This window comes from Panulirus ornatus, chromosome 19, assembly GCF_036320965.1.
Source record: "Panulirus ornatus isolate Po-2019 chromosome 19, ASM3632096v1, whole genome shotgun sequence".
In the NCBI taxonomy this organism is placed as follows: domain Eukaryota; kingdom Metazoa; phylum Arthropoda; class Malacostraca; order Decapoda; family Palinuridae; genus Panulirus; species Panulirus ornatus.
The window spans coordinates 56,497,983-56,517,311 of NC_092242.1; the positions used below are offsets into that span (position 1 = coordinate 56,497,983).

Sequence of the window (19,329 nt, forward strand, 5' to 3'; positions counted from 1 at the left end):
CAAACTCACCTCCCAATTGACTTGACCCTCAACCCTACTGTACCTAATAACCTTGCTCTTATTCACATTTACTCTTAACTTTCTTCTTCCACACACTTTACCAAACTCAGTCACCACCTTCTGCAGTTTCTCACATGAATCAGCCACCAGCGCTGTATCATCAGCGAACAACAACTGACTCACTTCCCAAGCTCTCTCATCCCCAACAGACTTCATACTTGCCCCTCTTTCCAAAAACTCTTGCATTTACCTCCCTAACAACCCCATCCATAAACAAATTAAACAACCATGGAGACATCACACACCCCTGCCGCAAACCTACATTCACTGAGAACCAATCACTTTCCTCTCTTCCTACACGTACACATGCCTTACAGCCTCGATAAAAACTTTTCACTGCTTCTAACAACTTTCCTCCCACACCATATATTCTTAATACCTTCCACAGAGCATCTCTATCAACTCTATCATATGCCTTCTCCAGATCCATAAATGCTACATACAAATCCATTTGCTTTTCTAAGTATTTCTCACATACATTCTTCAAAGCAAACACCTGATCCACACATCCTCTACCACTTCTGAAACCACACTGCTCTTCCCCAATCTGATGCTCTGTACATGCCTTCACCCTCTCAATCAATACCCTCCCATATAATTTACCAGGAATACTCAACAAACTTATACCTCTATATATATATATATATATATATATATATATATATATATATATATATATATATATATATATATATATATATTATCCCTGGGGATAGGGGATTAAGAATACTTCCCACGTATTCCCTGCGTGTCGTAGAAGGCGACTAAAAGGGGGGGAGCGGGGGGCTGGAAATCCTCCCCTCTCGTTTTTTTTTTTTTTTTTAATTTTCCAAAAGAAGGAACAGAGAATTGGGCCAGGTGAGGGTATTCCCTCAAAGGCCCAGTCCTCTGTTCTTAATGCTACCTCGCTAACGCGGGAAATGGCGAATAGTTTAAAAGAAAAGAAAATATATATATATATATATATATGTGTGTGTGTGTGCGTGTGTGTGTGGAAGTCTAGAACATTATCTCGGAAAGCAAAAATGGGTATGTTTGAAGGAATAGCGGTTCCAACAATGCTGTATGGTTGCGAGGCGTGGGCTATAGATAGAGTTGTGCGCAGGAGGGTGGATGTGCTGGAAATGAGATGTTTGAGGACAGTGTATCGTGTGAGGTGGTTTGATCGAGTAAGTAACGTAAGGGTAAGAGAGATGTGTGGAAATAAAAAGAGCGTGGTTGAGAGAGCAGAAGAGGGTGTTTTGAAATATTTTGGGCACATGGAGAGAATGAGTGAGGAAAGATTGACCAAGAGGATATATGTGTCGGAGGTGGAGGGAACGAGGAGAAGAGGGAGACCAAATTGGAGGTGGAAAGATGGAGTGAAAAAGATTTTGATTGATCGGGGCCTGAACATGCAGGAGGGTGAAAGGCGGGGAAGGAATAGAGTGAATTGGATCGATGTAGTATACCGGGGTTGACGTGCTGTCCGTGGATTGAATCAGGGCATGTGAAGCGTCTGGGGTAAACCATGGAAAGTTGTGTGGGGCCTGGATGTGGAAAGGGAGCTGTGGTTTCGGGCATTATTGCGTGACAGCTGGAGACTGAGTGTGAACGAATGGGGCCTTTGTTGTCTTTTCCTAGTGCTATCTCGGACACATGAGGGGGGAGGGGGATGGTATTCCATGTGTGGCGAGGTGGCGATGGGAATGAATAGGGGCAGACAGTGTGAATTGTGTGCATGGGTATATATGTATGTGTCTGTGTGTGTATATATATGTGTACAATGAGATGTATAGGTATGTATATTTGCGTGTGTGGGCGTGTGCATGTGTACATTGTGTATGGGGGTGGGTTGTGCCATTTCTTTCGTCTGTTTCCTTGCGCTACCTCGCAAACGCGGGAGACAGCGACAAAGCAAAATAAATAGATAAATAATAAATATATTTTTTTTTTTTTTTCGCTGTCTCCCGCGTTTGCGAGGTAGCGCAAGGAAACAGACGAAAGAAATGGCCCAACCCACCCCCATGCACATGTATATACATACGTCCACACACGCAAATATACATACCTACACAGCTTTCCATGGTTTACCCCAGACGCTTCACATGCCTTGATTCAATCCACTGACAGCACGTCAACCCCGGTATACCACATCACTCCAATTCACTCTATTCCTTGCCCTCCTTTCACCCTCCTGCATGTTCAGGCCCCGATCACACAAAATCATTTTCACTCCATCTTTCCACCTCCAATTTGGTCTCCCTCTTCTCCTCGTTCCCTCCACCTCCGACACATATATCCTCTTGGTCAATCTTTCCTCACTCATTCTCTCCATGTGACCAAACCATTTGAAAACACCCTCTTCTGCTCTCTCAACCACGCTCTTTTTATTTCCACACATCTCTCTTACCCTTACGTTACTTACTCGATCAAACCACCTCACACCACACATTGTCCTCAAACATCTCATTTCCAGCACATCCATCCTCCTGCGCACAACTCTATCCATAGTCCACGCCTCGCAACCATACAACATTGTTGGAACCACTATTACTTCAAACATACCCATTTTTGCTTTCCGAGATAATGTTCTCGACTTCACACATTCTTCAAGGCTCCCAGAATTTTCGCCCCCTCCCCCACCCTATGATCCACTTCCGCTTCCATGTTTCCATCCGCTGCCAGATCCACTCCCAGATATCTAAAACACTTCACTTCCTCCAGTTTTTCTCCATTCAAACTCACCTCCCAATTGACTTGACCCTCAACCCTACTGTACCTAATAACCTTGCTCTTATTCACATTTACTCTTAACTTTCTTCTTTCACACACTTTACCAAACTCAGTCACCAGCTTCTGCAGGTTCTCACATGAATCAGTCACCAGCGGCGCTGTATCATCAGCGAACAACAACTGACTCACTTCCCAAGCTCTATCATCCCCAACAGACTTCATCCTTGCCCCTCTTTCCAAAACTCTTGCATTCACCTCCCTAACAACCCCATCCGTAAACAAATTAAACAACCATGGAGACATCACACACCCCTGCCGCAAACCTACATTCACTGAGAACCAATCACTTTCCTCTCTTCCTACACGTACACATGCCTTACATCCTCGATAAAAACTTTTCACTGCTTCTAACAACTTGCCTCCCACACCATATATTCTTAATACCTTCCACAGAGCATCTCTATCAACTCTGTCATATGCCTTCTCCAGATATATATATATATATATATATATATGTCTGTGTATGTATATGTATTTATACATTGAAATGTATAGGTATGTATACATGCGTGTGTGGCCATGTATGTATATACATGTGTATGTGGGTGGGTTGGGCTGTTCTTTTGTCTGTTTCCTTGCACTACCTCGCTAATGCAGGAGAGTGACAAAGTATGATAAATAGAATATAAATATCTACATATGGATGCGGATAGGGAGCTGTGGTTTCGGTGCAATAGACATGACAGCTAGAGACTGAGTGTGATCGAATGTGGCCTTTTTGTCTGTTTCTGGTGCTACCTCACTGGAGGGGGGGATACATGATTTAAGGAAGACACATGATTTTTAATTGAGATATTAGATTGAATGTTTGTAATAGCTGATGTCCTTTTCATTCATATCAGATTTCCTTATGCTAGCTATACATGAATAATTCAATCAAGAGATTTTAACATATCAATTATTTAAGAATGAAAGCAGATCATTAATCATGTCAAGGTAATTTAGGGACAGTTACAAATACTTTAACCTCATAACACCTCCAGATCGATAATTATGTGAAATGATTAGTACCTGTAGTTAGATATTTTTGCATCAAGTTTCATGCCTCAATTCCAAGGCCGTGCACCATGCCTGGATGGTGGCAGCAAGTGATATTTTATTCCCACAGTCTGGCTTCTTCCAGCTAAGCCAATAAGATGAAATTTCCTTGAGTTTTCATAGAAGGAAATTGAGTGGTTTTTATTGATTTAGAGGGCAAGGTAGATGATGATCCTAAATTACTTGACAGTAATGACCTACATCTAAATTGTGTGGAGAATGAATTTATGTACACTGAATCATTCTCCATTAAAAGTTGACCAAGATGATGCTGGAAAAGTTTCTTAGCAAAAGTGGAGTGACACCAATACCTTCTTGACTTTGAAAAGTGTCAGATGCTGCTGATAATTTTACAAACTTTTATAATTTTGCTGTTATGAAAAATGATCAGTGATTGACATTGATTGTGACTAGAAAAGATTTAATATATAGGGTAAAACAAATAATTAGTAATCTATATTTTGCTGTAGGGAAAATAAATATAAAGACATGTAGTGGTATTTTACTTGGCATTCACTCCTTACTCTTGCACTTTTTAACAGTGTGCTGAAATATTTTTAGAACTTTTACATGATATTATAGAGAAGATAGTGGACGAAAAGTACTTGAGGTAATTCTTTTTTTTTTCTTTCATTGTACTATGAATATCTTTGAAATTGTAAGGTTACATACATTTCTTAAACTCCTTCCAAAATTGAATTTTGAGGGTCGTAAAGAATAACATTTAGAGATTGATTGATATTATTCGATTTCAGTTTATATGAAATTTGTGTTCTATATTGCATTATTTCATTAGAAATTTTACTTACTTCAGGTGAGGAGTGGACCCTTGATGACTCTGGCTGCTGTGCTATATATACTAAAGAATGTCCAGAAGAATGTCCTAAAGTCGCTTGTCCCACATTCTATGTTCCAAGGGAAGAAATGTTGAAGGAAGGTGACTGCTGTCCTAAAACCAAATGTGGTATGTTCACTTTTTACTTTTTTCAGTAATTTTATTGTTATTTCAATTCTTCAGCTTTGATTTTTGGGATAAGATCTCGATGGGATGGGAGATTTTTTATTATAGTTAGCTGTATAGATGATCTCCAAGGACCTTGGTATGATGCTTGTTAGTTAGTCATAATGATCCAACATAACACATAAAGTCTCCAAGGACCTTGGTATAATGCTTGTTAGTTAGTCATAATGATCCAACATAACACATAAAGACATTTCAAAATGTATATATACTTACATTCCTGACCCAGTAGCACACAGGGAGTTGGCCACATCCATTGCATGGGACCACTGTTCAAGATGTGTGAGGCGAGTGTAGCACAGGTAAGGAGTAATTGTTCAGTACAGAAGATGCTTCTAACAAATGATGAGTCCTTGATATGTTGAACCTGTGTTTGTAGGATCATAGATATGATTGATATCTAGAAGATGGATGGGAAGGTTTTACTCATACATGCCTGAGGAGTACAGATGGGTGGATTTCTGGTGGAGTAGATTTGAAGACTGAGTTGGAAGGACAGTTATTTAATGCTTTTTATGTCACTAGTGTTTGTATGCATTTAGTTTATGCCACATTCATTGGGACAAAGAACCTGGTAATATGAATTGTAAGAGTGGGGAAAAAAGGTTAAGTTTTTGTTTCTACTTGGTGGGATGGTGGCCGGTTATGTGCTTTGGATTTAAGAGGTTTAGGGTTCTTGCAAAGAAGTTGGTGCCAAGTGTATTAAAGTGAGATTGTATTAGATTGTATTGTACTAGGTGTATCTTTGATTGTTCTGATGCCATGTTTTGTGTGGTTTGCAGTTTTAAGTTTGCTTTTGACGAGATGGATGACCAGATAGGTAAATACTTTAGGGTGGATCAGATGAGCTGTTTGTGGAGGAGGCTAAGGGAGTCTTTTCTTTGTCCAAAACTGGTGCTGGTAAGCATTCTAAGGGTAGTTAGTTTGTTCATGGCTTTTGTGTTGATGTTTATGTTGTTTGGGGTTCTGTTAATTAGAAATGGTTGACTATTCAGGGTTAGGATAGCGTGTAATTTGGATTTTTGTCTTTTCTAGCTAGAAAGGTAACGGTGGATTTTTGTGGGGATGCTGACTTTTTGCTTGGAATGGGCTAGTGATTTAAGTGTGGGATGCAGTGTTGCTTTTTTGTTGGTGCTTAAGTAGCATCAGGGTGTTATGTGATTGTGAGGTCATATACATGTAAGGAGACTTTGCAGTGTGGCTTGCAGGTGTTGGTAGACAAAGTAGGAACAAAATGAAGAGAAGTGAGAAAGGAAATGCTCCATAGGGAACTCCATTGTAGAGTTTGAGGGCTTTGAAGGTGAAGCCTTTGTAAATGAATATGGCATGTCAGCCAACTACAAAATTTGTTAACCATTTTTTGTCATTTTTGTAAAAGGTGATATTGAGTATCTTTTGTGTGATGATGTGTCAAGGAACAATGTCAAATTTCTGACAGACAGACAGAGATAGAGACAGACATTTCAGTTTATTTCAATAAATTACTTGTTTTAGGATGCAGAATCCTTAGGGCACATGTTTACAATAATCAATAAAAGAATTAAAAGGATCGTTTGTTATAATAAAGAAAAATCAGTATGTTTTACTTGGTAAGATATGTCCAACAGCTTCTTCATTGCCACAATATCACAGACACTGGAGTGAATGAGTCCTGTCACATACGGAATACACATCTGAGTAGTTAGAGTTGGTCACTGCCATGGGTTGTTCTTGTGCTCAACTCACTACGTCAGGGGGGTAGGAGGTCTCTGTGCCTATCATCATTGAATAGTCCCTTCGTAATCTTCAAGGTCACCTCCTCCTTTCTTTGAAGCAATGTCTGTAAGGAGGACTCTGACGGCTTCTTGATAACTTTTTCATACCCACGGTAGATCTTCATAACTCTCCTTTGCTTCCTTTCATTCAACTGAGACTGGTGATCAGAGAGTCCAGCATAAAACAGTGGGCAGCAATACTCCAGGGTAGGTCATATGTAAGTTATGTGTTTTTACAAGTTGATCGGATGGGGCATTGTATTTCTTAAGCACATGTAGCATGTAGAGAAGTCAGGATGTTCATGACGTTATCTTACTTGTGTGTTCAACCCATGTTAGGTTTGAGTTTATGCTGACTCCTAACAGTTTACAACTGTTTACCATTGGGATGCTAGTGTCCCCTATGGTTAAACTTGATATAACTAGTGGTTTTTCGATTTTTGTCATGTGCCTACTTGGCACTTAAAAATGTTTAGTGGCATGTTGCTTGGTATTGCCCATGAGCACAGCTCCTGAGTTGTTTCCTGCAAGGCAGTCTCATCAGAAAGTTGATCAACTTAGCATGTTTCATAGATGATAAGCTTATCTATGTGCTTCAGGCATTTTTCTGTGTGTTGTGCAGCTCCACTGATCATTACCAGGAAGGCGACAAGACCACAGAGAATTCCTTGAGGGGTCCCCACAAATGGTATATCTTATACTACTCATGTATCCAGAGAGGGTACATACTTTTTGACATCAATTTTGAAGAAATTCAACAAACCATCTAACCCTTAATCATAGCTCTAAGAGGCAATTTACAATGATGACTACCATGGTGTAGCGGTTAGCATTCCTGACTAATGCAGGCATAGGCCGCCAGGGGTTTGGTGCATAGGTTTGAATCCTGGTTGTAATAGTCGGTCCTCAGTCAACCTAGCTCTTCATCCACCCGAAGGGGTTGGTCAATAAAATGGACACCTGGCTCAGGCTAGGGAGAATGGTCTGGTAAACAGAGAAGAGGCAGTGAAAGCTTTATGAAAGATGAAAGCTGGCAAGGCAGCAGGTTTGGATGGTATTGCAGTGGAGTATAATAAAAAAGGGGGTGACTGTGTTGTTGATTGGTTAGTAAGGAAATTCAGTGTATGTATGGATCATGGTAAAGTGCCTGAGGATTGGCGGAATGCATGCATAGTGCCACCGCACAAAGGCAAAGGGGATAAAGGTGAGTGTTCAAACTACAGAGGCATAAGTTTGTTGAGTATTCCTGGGAAATTGAATGGGAGAGTATTGATTGAGAGGGTAAAGGCATGTTCAGAGCATCAGGTTTGGGAAGAGCAGTGAGGTTTCAGAAGTGGTAGAGAATGTGTGGATCAGGTGTTTGCTTTGAAGAATGTATGTGAGAAATGCTTAGAAAAACAGGTGGATTTGTATGTAGCATTTATGAATCTGGAGAAGGCATATGATAGGGTTGATAGAGGTGCTTTGTGGAAGGTTTTAAGAGTATATGGTGTGGGAGGTAAGTTGCTAGAAGCAGTGAAAAGTATTCACCAAGGATGTAAGGCATGTGTATGAGTAGGAAGAGAGGAGAGTGATTGGTTCCCAGTGAATGTTGGTTTGTGGCAGAGCTGCAATATGTTGGGCATGAGAAAGCCTGGGAAGTGAGTCAGTTGTTGTTTGCCGATGATATATCTCTGGTTGCTGATTCAGGTGAGAAACTGTAGAGGTTGGTGACTGAGTTTGGTAAAGTACCCACATACACGTATATACATACACGTCCACATTTGCACATATACATACATATACGTTTCAACTTATATATATATATATATATATATATATATATATACATACAAAGACATATACGTAGATGCACATGTATATAATTCATACTTGCTGCCTTTATTCATTCTCGTTGCCACCCTGCCACATGTAAAATGACAACCACCCTCCCCCTCGCATGTGCACAAAGTAGCGCAAGGAAAAGACAACAAAGGCCACATTCATTCACGCTCAGTCTCTAGCTGTCATGTATAATGCACTAAAACCACAGCTCCCTTTCCACTTCCAGGCCCCACAAAACTTTCCATGGTTTACCCCAGACACTTCACATGCCCTGGTTCAATCCAGTGACAGCACGTCAATCCTGGTATACCACATTGTCCCAATTCACTCTATTCCTTGCACACCTTTCACCCTCCTGCATGTTCAGGCCCCAATCACTCAGAATCTTTTTCACTTCATCTTTCCACCTCCAGTTTGGCCTCCCACTTCTCCTCGTTCCCTCCACCTCTGAAACATATATCCTCTTTGTCAATCTTTCTTCACTCATTCTCTTCATGTGACCAAACCATTTCAGAACACCCTCTTCTGCTCACTCAACCACACTCTTTTTATTACCACACATCTCTCTTACTCTTTCATTACTTACTTGATCAAATCACCTCACACCACATATTGTCTTCAAACATCTTGTTTCCAGCACATCCACCCTCCTTCGCACAACTCTATCTATAGCCGACGCCTCGCAACCATATAACATTGTTGGACCACTATTCCTTCAAACATACCCATTTTTGCTTTCCAAGATAAAGTTCCCGACTTCCACACATTTTTCAACACTCCCAGAACTTTCGTCCCCTCTCACACCCTATGATTCACTTCCGCTTCCATGGTTCCATCCGCTGCCAAATCCACTCCCAGATATCTAGAACACTTCACTTCCTCTAGTTTTTCTTCATTCAAACTTACCTCCCAACTGACTTGTCCCTCAATCCTACTGTACCTAATAACCTTGCTCTTATTCACATTTACTCTTAACTTTCTTCTTTCACACACTTTACCAAACTCAGTCACCAGCTTCTGCAGTTTCTCACCAGGATCAGCCACCAGTGCTGTATCATCAATGAACAACTGACTCACTTCCCAAGCTCTCTCATCCACAACAGACTGCATACTTGCCCCTCTTTCCAAAACTCTTGCATTCACCTCCCTTACAACCCCATCCATAAACAAATCAAACAACCATGGAGACATCACACACCCCTACTGCAAACCAACACTCACTGAGAACCAATCACTTTCCTCGCTTGCTACACATACACATGCCTTACATCCTTGATAAAAACTTTTCACTGCTTTTAACAACTTGCCTCCCACACACCATATATTCTTAATACCATATATATATATATATATATATATATATATATATATATATATATATATATATATATATATATATATATATATATACCTCTGTGGAAGGTATTAAGAATATATGGTGTGGGAGGCAAGTTGTTAGAAGCAGTGAAAAGTTTTTATCGAGGATGTAAGGCATGTGTACGTGTAGGAAGAGAGGAAAGTGATTGGTTCTCAGTGAATGTAGGTTTGCGGCAGGGGTGTGTGATGTCTCCATGGTTGTTTAATTTGTTTATGGATGGGGTTGTTAGGGAGGTAAATGCAAGAGTTTTGGAAAGAGGGGCAAGTATGAAGTCTGTTGGGGATGAGAGAGCTTGGGAAGTGAGTCAGTTGTTGTTCGCTGATGATACAGCACTGGTGGCTGATTCATGTGAGAAACTGCAGAAGCTGGTGACTGAGTTTGGTAAAGTGTGTGAAAGAAGAAAGTTAAGAGTAAATGTGAATAAGAGCAAGGTTATTAGGTACAGTAGGGTTGAGGGTCAATTCAATTGGGAGGTGAGTTTGAATGGAGAAAAACTGGAGGAAGTGAAGTGTTTTAGATATCTGGGAGTGGATCTGGCAGCGGATGGAACCATGGAAGCGGAAGTGGATCATAGGGTGGGGGAGGGGGCGAAAATTCTGGGAGCCTTGAAGAATGTGTGGAAGTTGAGAACATTATCTCGGAAAGCAAAAATGGGTATGTTTGAAGGAATAGTGGTTCCAACAATGTTGTATGGTTGCGAGGCGTGGACTACGGATAGAGTTTTGCGCAGGAGGATGGATGTGCTGGAAATGAGATGTTTGAGGACAATGTGTGGTGTGAGGTGGTTTGATCGAGTAAGTAACGTAAGGGTAAGAGAGATGTGTGGAAATAAAAAGAGCGTGGTTGAGAGAGCAGAAGAGGGTGTTTTGAAGTGGTTTGGGCACATGGAGAGGATGAGTGAGGAAAGATTGACCAAGATGATATATGTGTCGGAGGTGGAGGGAGCAAGGAGAAGAGGGAGACCAAATTGGAGGTGGAAAGATGGAGTGAAAAAGATTTTGTGTGATCGGGGCCTGAACATGCAGGAGGGTGAAAGGAGGGCAAGGAATAGAGTGAATTGGAGCGATGTGGTATACCGGGGTTGACGTGCTGTCAGTGGATTGAATCAAGGCATGTGAAGCGTCTGGGGTAAACCATGGAAAGCTGTGTAGGTATGAATATTTGCGTGTGTGGACGTATGTATATACATGTGTATGTGGGGGGGTTGGGCCATTTCTTTCGTCTGTTTTCTTGCGCTACCTATATATATATTTATATTATATTTATATTTATTATACTTTGTCGCTGTCTCCCGCGTTTGCGAGGTAGCGCAAGGAAACAGACTAAAGAAATGGTCCAACCCCCCCCCCATACACATGTATATACATACGTCCACACACGCAAATATACATACCTACACAGCTTTCCATGGTTTACCCCAGACGCTTCACATGCCTTGATTCAATCCAATGACAGCACGTCAACCCCGGTATACCACATCGCTCCAATTCACTCTATTCCTTGCCCTCCTTTCACCCTCCTGCATGTTCAGGCCCCGATCACACAAAGTCTTTTTCACTCCATCTTTCCACCTCCAATTTGGTCTCCCTCTTCTCGTTCCCTCCACCTCCGACACATATATCCTCTTGGTCAATCTTTCCTCACTCATTCTCTCCATGTGCCCAAACCACTTCAAAACACCCTCTTCTGCTCTCTCAACCACGCTCTTTTTATTTCCACACATCCCTCTTACCCTTACGTTACTCACTCGATCAAACCACCTCACACCACACATTGTCCTCAAACATCTCATTTCCAGCACATCCATCCTCCTGCGCACAACTCTATCCATAGCCCACGCCTCGCAACCATACAACATTGTTGGAACCACTATTCCTTCAAACATACCCATTTTTGCTTTCCGAGATAATGCTCTCGACTTCCACACATTCTTCAAGGCCCCCAGAATTTTCGCCCCCTCTCCCACCCTATGATCCACTTCCGCTTCCATGGTTCCATCCGCTGCCAGATCCACTCCCAGATATCTAAAACACTTCACTTCCTCCAGTTTTTCTCCATTCAAACTCACCTCCCAATTGACTTGACCCTCAACCCTACTGTACCTAATAACCTTGCTCTTATTCACATTTACTCTTAACTTTCTTCTTCCACACACTTTACCAAACTCAGTCACCAGCTTCTGCAGTTTCTCACATGAATCAGCCACCAGCGCTGTATCATCAGCGAACAACAACTGACTCACTTCCCAAGCTCTCTCATCCCCAATAGACTTCATACTTGCCCCTCTTTCCAAAACTCTTGCATTTACCTCCCTAACAACCCCATCCATAAACAAATTAAACAACCATGGAGACATCACACACCCCTGCCGCAAACCTACATTCACTGAGAACCAATCACTTTCCTCTCTTCCTACACGTACACATGCCTTACATCCTCGATAAAAACTTTTCACTGCTTCTAACAACTTTCCTCCCACACCATATATTCTTAATACCTTCCACAGAGCATCTCTATCAACTCTATCATATGCCTTCTCCAGATCCATAAATGCTACATACAAATCCATTTGCTTTTCTAAGTATTTCTCACATACATTCTTCAAAGCAAACACCTGATCCACACATCCTCTACCACTTCTGAAACCACACTGCTCTTCCCCAATCTGATGCTCTGTACATGCCTTCACCCTCTCAATCAATACCCTCCCATATAATTTACCAGGAATACTCAACAAACTTATACCTCTGTAATTTGAGCACTCACTCTTATCCCCTTTTCCTTTGTACAATGGCACTATGCACGCATTCCGCCAATCCTCAGGCACCTCACCATGAGTCATACATACATTAAATAACCTTACCAACCAGTCAACAGTACAGTCACCCCCTTTTTTAATAAATTCCACTGCAATACCATCCAAACCTGCTGCCTTGCCGGCTTTCATCTTCCGCAAAGCTTTCACTACCTCTTCTCTGTTTACCAAATCATTTTCCCTAACCCTCTCACTTTGCACACCACCTCGACCAGAGGAGAGATGGCCAGAGAGCGTTATTGGATTACGTGTTAATTGACAGGCGTGTGAAAGAGAGACTTTTGGATGTTAATGTGCTGAGAGGTGCAACTGGAGGGATGTCTGATCATTATCTTGTGGAGGCTAAGGTGAAGATTTGTATGGGTTTTCAGAAAAGAAGAGTGAATGTTGGGGTGAAGAGGGTGGTGAGAGTAAGTGAGCTTGGGCAGGAGACCTGTGTGAGGAAGTACCAGGAGAGACTGAGTACAGAATGGAAAAAGGTGAGAACAATGGAAGTAAGGGGAGTGGGGGAGGAATGGGATGTATTTAGGGAATCAGTGATGGATTGCGCAAAAGATGCTTGTGGCATGAGAAGAGTGGGAGGTGGGTTGATTAGAAAGGGTAGTGAGTGGTGGGATGAAGAAGTAAGAGTATTAGTGAAAGAGAAGAGAGAGGCATTTGGACGATTTTTGCAGGGAAAAAATGCAATTGAGTGGGAGATGTATAAAAGAAAGAGACAGGAGGTCAAGAGGAAGGCACAAGAGGTGAAAAAAAGGGCAAATGAGAGTTGGGGTGAGAGAGTATCATTAAATTTTAGGGAGAATAAAAAGATGTTCTGGAAGGAGGTAAATAAAGTGCGTAAGACAAGGGAGCAAATGGGAACTTCAGTGAAGGGCGCAAATGGGGAGGTGATAACAAGTAGTGGTGATGTGAGAAGGAGATGGAGTGAGTATTTTGAAGGTTTGTTGAATGTGTTTGATGATAGAGTGGCAGATATAGGGTGTTTTGGTCGAGGTGGTGTGGAAAGTGAGAGGGTTAGGGAAAATGATTTGGTAAACAGAGAAGAGGTAGTGAAAGCTTTGCGGAAGATGAAAGCCGGCAAGGCAGCAGGTTTGGATGGTATTGCAGTGGAATTTATTAAAAAAGGGGGTGACTGTATTATTGACTGGTTGGTAAGGTTATTTAATGTATGTATGACTCATGGTGAGGTGCCTGAGGATTGGCGGAATGCGTGCATAGTGCCATTGTACAAAGGCAAAGGGGATAAGAGTGAGTGCTCAAATTACAGAGGTATAAGTTTGTTGAGTATATATATATATATATATATATATATATATATATATATATATATATATTTTTTCTTTCTTTCAAACTATTCGCCATTTCCCGCATTAGCGAGGTAGCGTTAAGAACAGAGGACTGGGCCTTGAGGGAATACCCTCACCTGGCCCAATATGATGAGAGTTGATAGAAGTAGTGAAAAGCTTTCATCAAGGATGCAAGGCATGTGTATGAGTAGAAAGAGAGGAAAGTGATTGGATTCCAGTGAATGTCGGTTTGCGGCAAGGGTGCTTGATGTTTTCATGGTTGTTTAATTTGTTTATGGATGGGGTGGTTAGGGAGGTGAATGCAAGAGTTTTGGAGAGGGGCAAGCATGCAGTCTGTTGTCAATGAGAGGGCTTGGGAAGTGAGTCAGTTGTTGTTCGCTGATGATACAACGCTGATGGATGATTCAGGTGAGAAACTGCTGAAGTTGATGACTGAGTTTGGTAAAGTGTGTGAAAGAAGAAAGCTAAGAATAAATGTGAATAAGAGCAAGGCTATTAGGTTCAGTAGGGTTGAGGGACAAGTTAAATGAACCATGGAAGCAGAAGTGAGTCACAGGGTGGGGGAGGGGGCAAAGGTTCTGGGAGCGTTGAAGAATGTGTGGAAGGCGAGAATGTTACCTCGGAGAGCAAAAACGGGTATGTTTGAAGGAATAGTGGTTCCAAAGTCATATGGTTGCGAGGCATGGGCTATAGATAAGGTTGTGTTGAGAATGAAATGCTTGAGGACAATATGTGGTGTGAGGTGATTTGATCGATTAAGTAATGGAAGGGTAAGAGAGATGTGTGGTAATAAAAAGTGTGTGGTTGAGAGAGCAGAAGAGGGTGTATTGAAATAGTTTGGTCACTTGGAGATAATGAGTGAGGAAAGATTGACAACTAGGATATATATGTCAGAGATGGAGGGAACGAGAAGTGGGAGACCAAATTGGAGGTGGAAGGATGGAGTGAAAAAGATTTTGAGCGATCGGGACCTGAACATGCAGGAGGGTGAAAGGCATGAAAGAAATAGAGTGAATTGGAACGATGTGGTATAGTGGGGTGGAAATGCTGTCATTGGATTGAACCAGGGCATGTGAAGCGTCTGGGGTAAACCATGGAAAGTTCTGTGGGGCCTGGATGTGGAAAGGAAGTTGTGGTTTTGGTGCAATAGATATGACAGCCAGAAACTGAGTGTGAATGAACGTGGCCTTTGTTGTCTTTTCCTCACGCTACTTTGCATGCGCATGGGGGGAGGGGTGTGCTGTTTCATGTGTGGCGGGATGGCGATGGGAATGGATGAAGGCATCAAGTATGAATATGTACTTGTGTATATATGTATATGTGTGTGTATGTATATGTATGTATACCTTGAAATGTATAGGTATGTATATGTGTGTGTGTGGGCATTTATGTATATGCATGTGTGTGTGGGTGGGTTGGGTCATGCTTTTTTCTGTTTCCTTGCGCTACCTCGCTAATGCGGGAGACAGCGACTAAGTATAAGAAATAGATATAAGTATAGGTGATTTAAAAGCAAATGTGAGTAATGTGGCAGTTGAGGGTTAATTGGTGTAATTCAGTGTCGTGAATGGAAATAGTGAAGAGCTTGTGGATTTGTGTGCTAAAAAAAGACTGGTGGTTGGGAATACCTGGTTTAGAAAGAGAGATATACATAAGTATCCTTATGTGAGTAGGGGAGATGGTCAAAGGGTTTTATTAGATTACGTGTTAATTGATAGGGGTGTAAAAGAGAGACTTTTGGATGTTAACGTGCAGAGAGGGGCAGCTGGTGGGATATCTGATCACTCTCCAGTGGAAGCGAAGGTGAAGATTTGCAGTGGTTTCAAAAAAAAGAAGAGAGAATGTTGGTGAGAAGAAAGTGGCAAGGGTAAGGGAGTGAGCTTAGAAGGAAGACTTGTATGAAGAAGTACCAGGAGAGATTGAGTTTAGAATGGCAAAAGGTGAGAGCAAATGACATGAGGAAAATGGGTGAGGAATGGAATGTATTTAGGGAAGCAGTGATGGCATGTGCAAAAGATGCATGTGGCATGAGAAAGGTGAGATATGGGCAGATTAGAAAGGGTAGAGTGGTGGGTTGAAGAATTAATTATGTTTATAAATGAGAGAAGAGAGGCATTTGGATGATACTTACAAGGAAAGATTGTAAATGACTGGGAGATGTATAAAAGAGAGCGGCAGGAGGTCAAGAGAAGGTGCAAGGGTTAAAAAAGAGGGCAAATAAGAGCTGAGGTGAGAATGAAAAGATGTTTTGAAAGGAGGTTAAATAAAGTGTGAAAGACAAGAGAACAAATTGGAACATTGGTGAAGGGGGCAAGGGGGTAAGTGATAACAGGCAGTGATGAAGTGAGAAGGAGATTGAGTGAGTATTTTGAAGGTTTGTTGAATGTCTTTGATGACAGAGTGGTAGACGTAGGGTGTTTTGGTCGGGATGGTGTGTGAAGTGAGAGGGTCAGGGAGAATGGTATGGTTAAGAGAGAAGAGGTGGTGAAAGCCTTGCGGAAGATGAAATCCTGCAAGGCGGCAGGTTTGGATGGTATTCCAGTGGAATATATTAAGAAAGGGGATGACTTGTGTTGTTGATTGGTTGGGAAGGATATTCAGTGCATGTACAGATCATAGTGAAGTGCCTGAGGATTGGCGGAATGCATGCATAGTTGCCACCGCACAAAGGCAAAGGGGATAAAGGTGAGTGTTCAAACTACAGAGGCATAAGTTTGTTGAGTATTCCTGGGAAATTGAATGGGAGAGTATTGATTGAGAGGGTAAAGGCATGTTCAGAGCATCAGGTTTGGGAAGAGCAGTGAGGTTTCAGAAGTGGTAGAGGATGTGGATCAGGTGTTTGCTTTGAAGAATGTATGTGAGAAATGCTTAGAAAAACAGGTGGATTTGTATGTAGCATTTATGAATCTGGAGAAGGCATATGATAGGGTTGATAGAGGTGCTTTGTGGAAGGTTTTAAGAGTATATGGTGTGGGAGGTAAGTTGCTAGAAGCAGTGAAAAGTATTCACCAAGGATGTAAGGCATGTGTATGAGTAGGAAGAGAGGAGAGTGATTGGTTCCCAGTGAATGTTGGTTTGTGGCAGAGCTGCAATATGTTGGGCATGAGAAAGCCTGGGAAGTGAGTCAGTTGTTGTTTTGCCGATGATATATCTCTGGTTGCTGATTCAGGTGAGAAACTGTAGAGGTTGGTGACTGAGTTTGGTAAAGTACCCACATACACGTATATACATACACGTCCACATTTGCACATATACATACATATACGTTTCAACTTATATATATATATATATATATATATATATATATATACATACAAAGACATATACGTAGTATGCACATGTATATAATTCATACTTGCTGCCTTTATTCATTCTCGTTGCCACCCTGCCACATGTAAAATGACAACCACCCTCCCCCTCGCATGTGCACAAAGTAGCGCAAGGAAAAGACAAACAAAGGCCACATTCATTCACGCTCAGTCTCTAGCTGTCATGTATAATGCACTAAAACCACAGCTCCCTTTCCACTTCCAGGCCCCACAAAACTTTCCATGTTTACCCCAGACACTTCACATGCCCTGGTTCAATCCAGTGACAGCACGTCAATCCTGGTATACCACATTGTCCCAATATCCACTCCCTTTTTTTTTTTTTTTTTTTTTTTTTTTTTTTTTTTTTCCTTGCACACTTTTCTCCTCTGCATGTTCAGGACCAATCACTCAGATCTTTTTCAATTCATATTTCCACCTCCAGTTTGGCCTCCCACTTCTCCTCGTTCCCTCCACCTCTGAAACATATATCCTCTTTGTCAATCTTTCTTCACTCATTCTCTTCATGTGACCAAACCATTTCAAGAACTCCCTCTTATGCTCACTCACCACACTCTTTTTATTACCACACATCTCTCTTACTCTTCATTACTTACTTGATCAAATCACCTCACACCACATATTGTCTTCAAAACATCTTGTTTCCAGCACATCCACCCTCCTTCGCACAACTCTACTATAAGCGGACGCTCGCATCCATATAAACATTGTTGGACCACTATTCCTTCAAACATACCCATTTTTGCTTTCCAAGATAAAGTTCCGACTTCACACATTTTTCAACACTCCCAGAACTTTCGTCCCTCTCACACCCTATGATTCACTTCCGCTTCCATGGTTCCATCCGCTGCCAAATCCACTCCCAGATATCTAGAACACTTCACTTCCTCTAGTTTTTTCTTCATTCAAACTTACCTCCAACTGACTTGTCCATCAATCCTACTGTACCTAATAACCTTGCTCTTATTCACATTTACTCTTAACTTTCTTCTTTCACACACTTTACCAAACTCAGTCACCAGCTTCTGCAGTTTCTCACCAGGATCAGCCACCAGTGCTGTATCATCAATGAACAACTGACTCACTTCCCAAGCTCTCTCATCCACAACAGACTGCATACTTGCCCCTCTTTCCAAAACTCTTGCATTCACCTCCCTTAAAAAAACCCATCCATAACAATCAAACAACCATGGAGACATCACACACCCCTACTGCAAACCAACACTCACTGAGAACCAATCACTTTCCTCGCTTGCTACACATACACATGCCTTACATCCTTGATAAACTTTTCATGCTTCTAACAACTTTCCTCCCACACCATATATTCTTAATACCATATATATATATATTATATATATATATATATATATATATATAATATATATATTATATATATATATATATATATACCTCTGTGGAAGGTATTAAGAATATATGGTGTGGGAGGCAAGTTGTTAGAAGCAGTGAAAAGTTTTTATCGAGGATGTAAGCATGTGTACGTGTAGGAAGAGAGGAAAGTGATTGGTTACTCAGTGAATGTAGGTTTGCGGCAGGGGTGTGTGATGTCTCCATGGTTGTTTAATTTGTTTATGGATGGGTTGTTAGGGAGGTAAATGCAAGAGTTTTGGAAAGAGGGGCAAGTATGAAGTCTGTTGGGGATGAGAGAGCTTGGAAGTGATGTCAGTTGTTGTTCGCTGATGATACAGCACTGGTGGCTGATTCATGTGAGAAACTGCAGAGCTGGTGACTGAGTTTGGTAAAGTGTGTGAAAGAAGAAAGTTAAGAGTAAATGTGAATAAGAGCAAGGTTATTAGGTACAGTAGGGTTGAGGGTCAATTCAATTGGGAGGTGAGTTTGAATGGAGAAAAATTGGAGGAAGTGAAGTGTTTTAGACATCTGGGAGTGAACGTAGCAGTGAATGGAACCATGGAAGTGGAAGTGAGTCACAGGGTGGGGGAGGGGGCGAAAATTCTGGGAGCCTTGAAGAATGTGTGGAAGTTGAGAACATTATCTCGGAAAGCAAAA

The 19,329-nt window shown here is 41.5% G+C and overlaps 1 protein-coding gene across 2 annotated transcripts in view; it reads left to right on the forward strand.

Moving 5' to 3' along the window:
- LOC139755522 (hemocytin-like) overlaps window positions 1-19,329 on the forward strand; it is a 420,053-nt gene that overhangs the window by 363,209 nt on the left and 37,515 nt on the right. For both annotated transcript variants that reach the window (XM_071673909.1, XM_071673910.1), the window contains one exon: window positions 4,688-4,837. In XM_071673909.1, coding sequence (XP_071530010.1) covers window positions 4,688-4,837 — 150 coding nt within the window. The remainder of the gene's footprint in view (window positions 1-4,687; window positions 4,838-19,329) is intronic.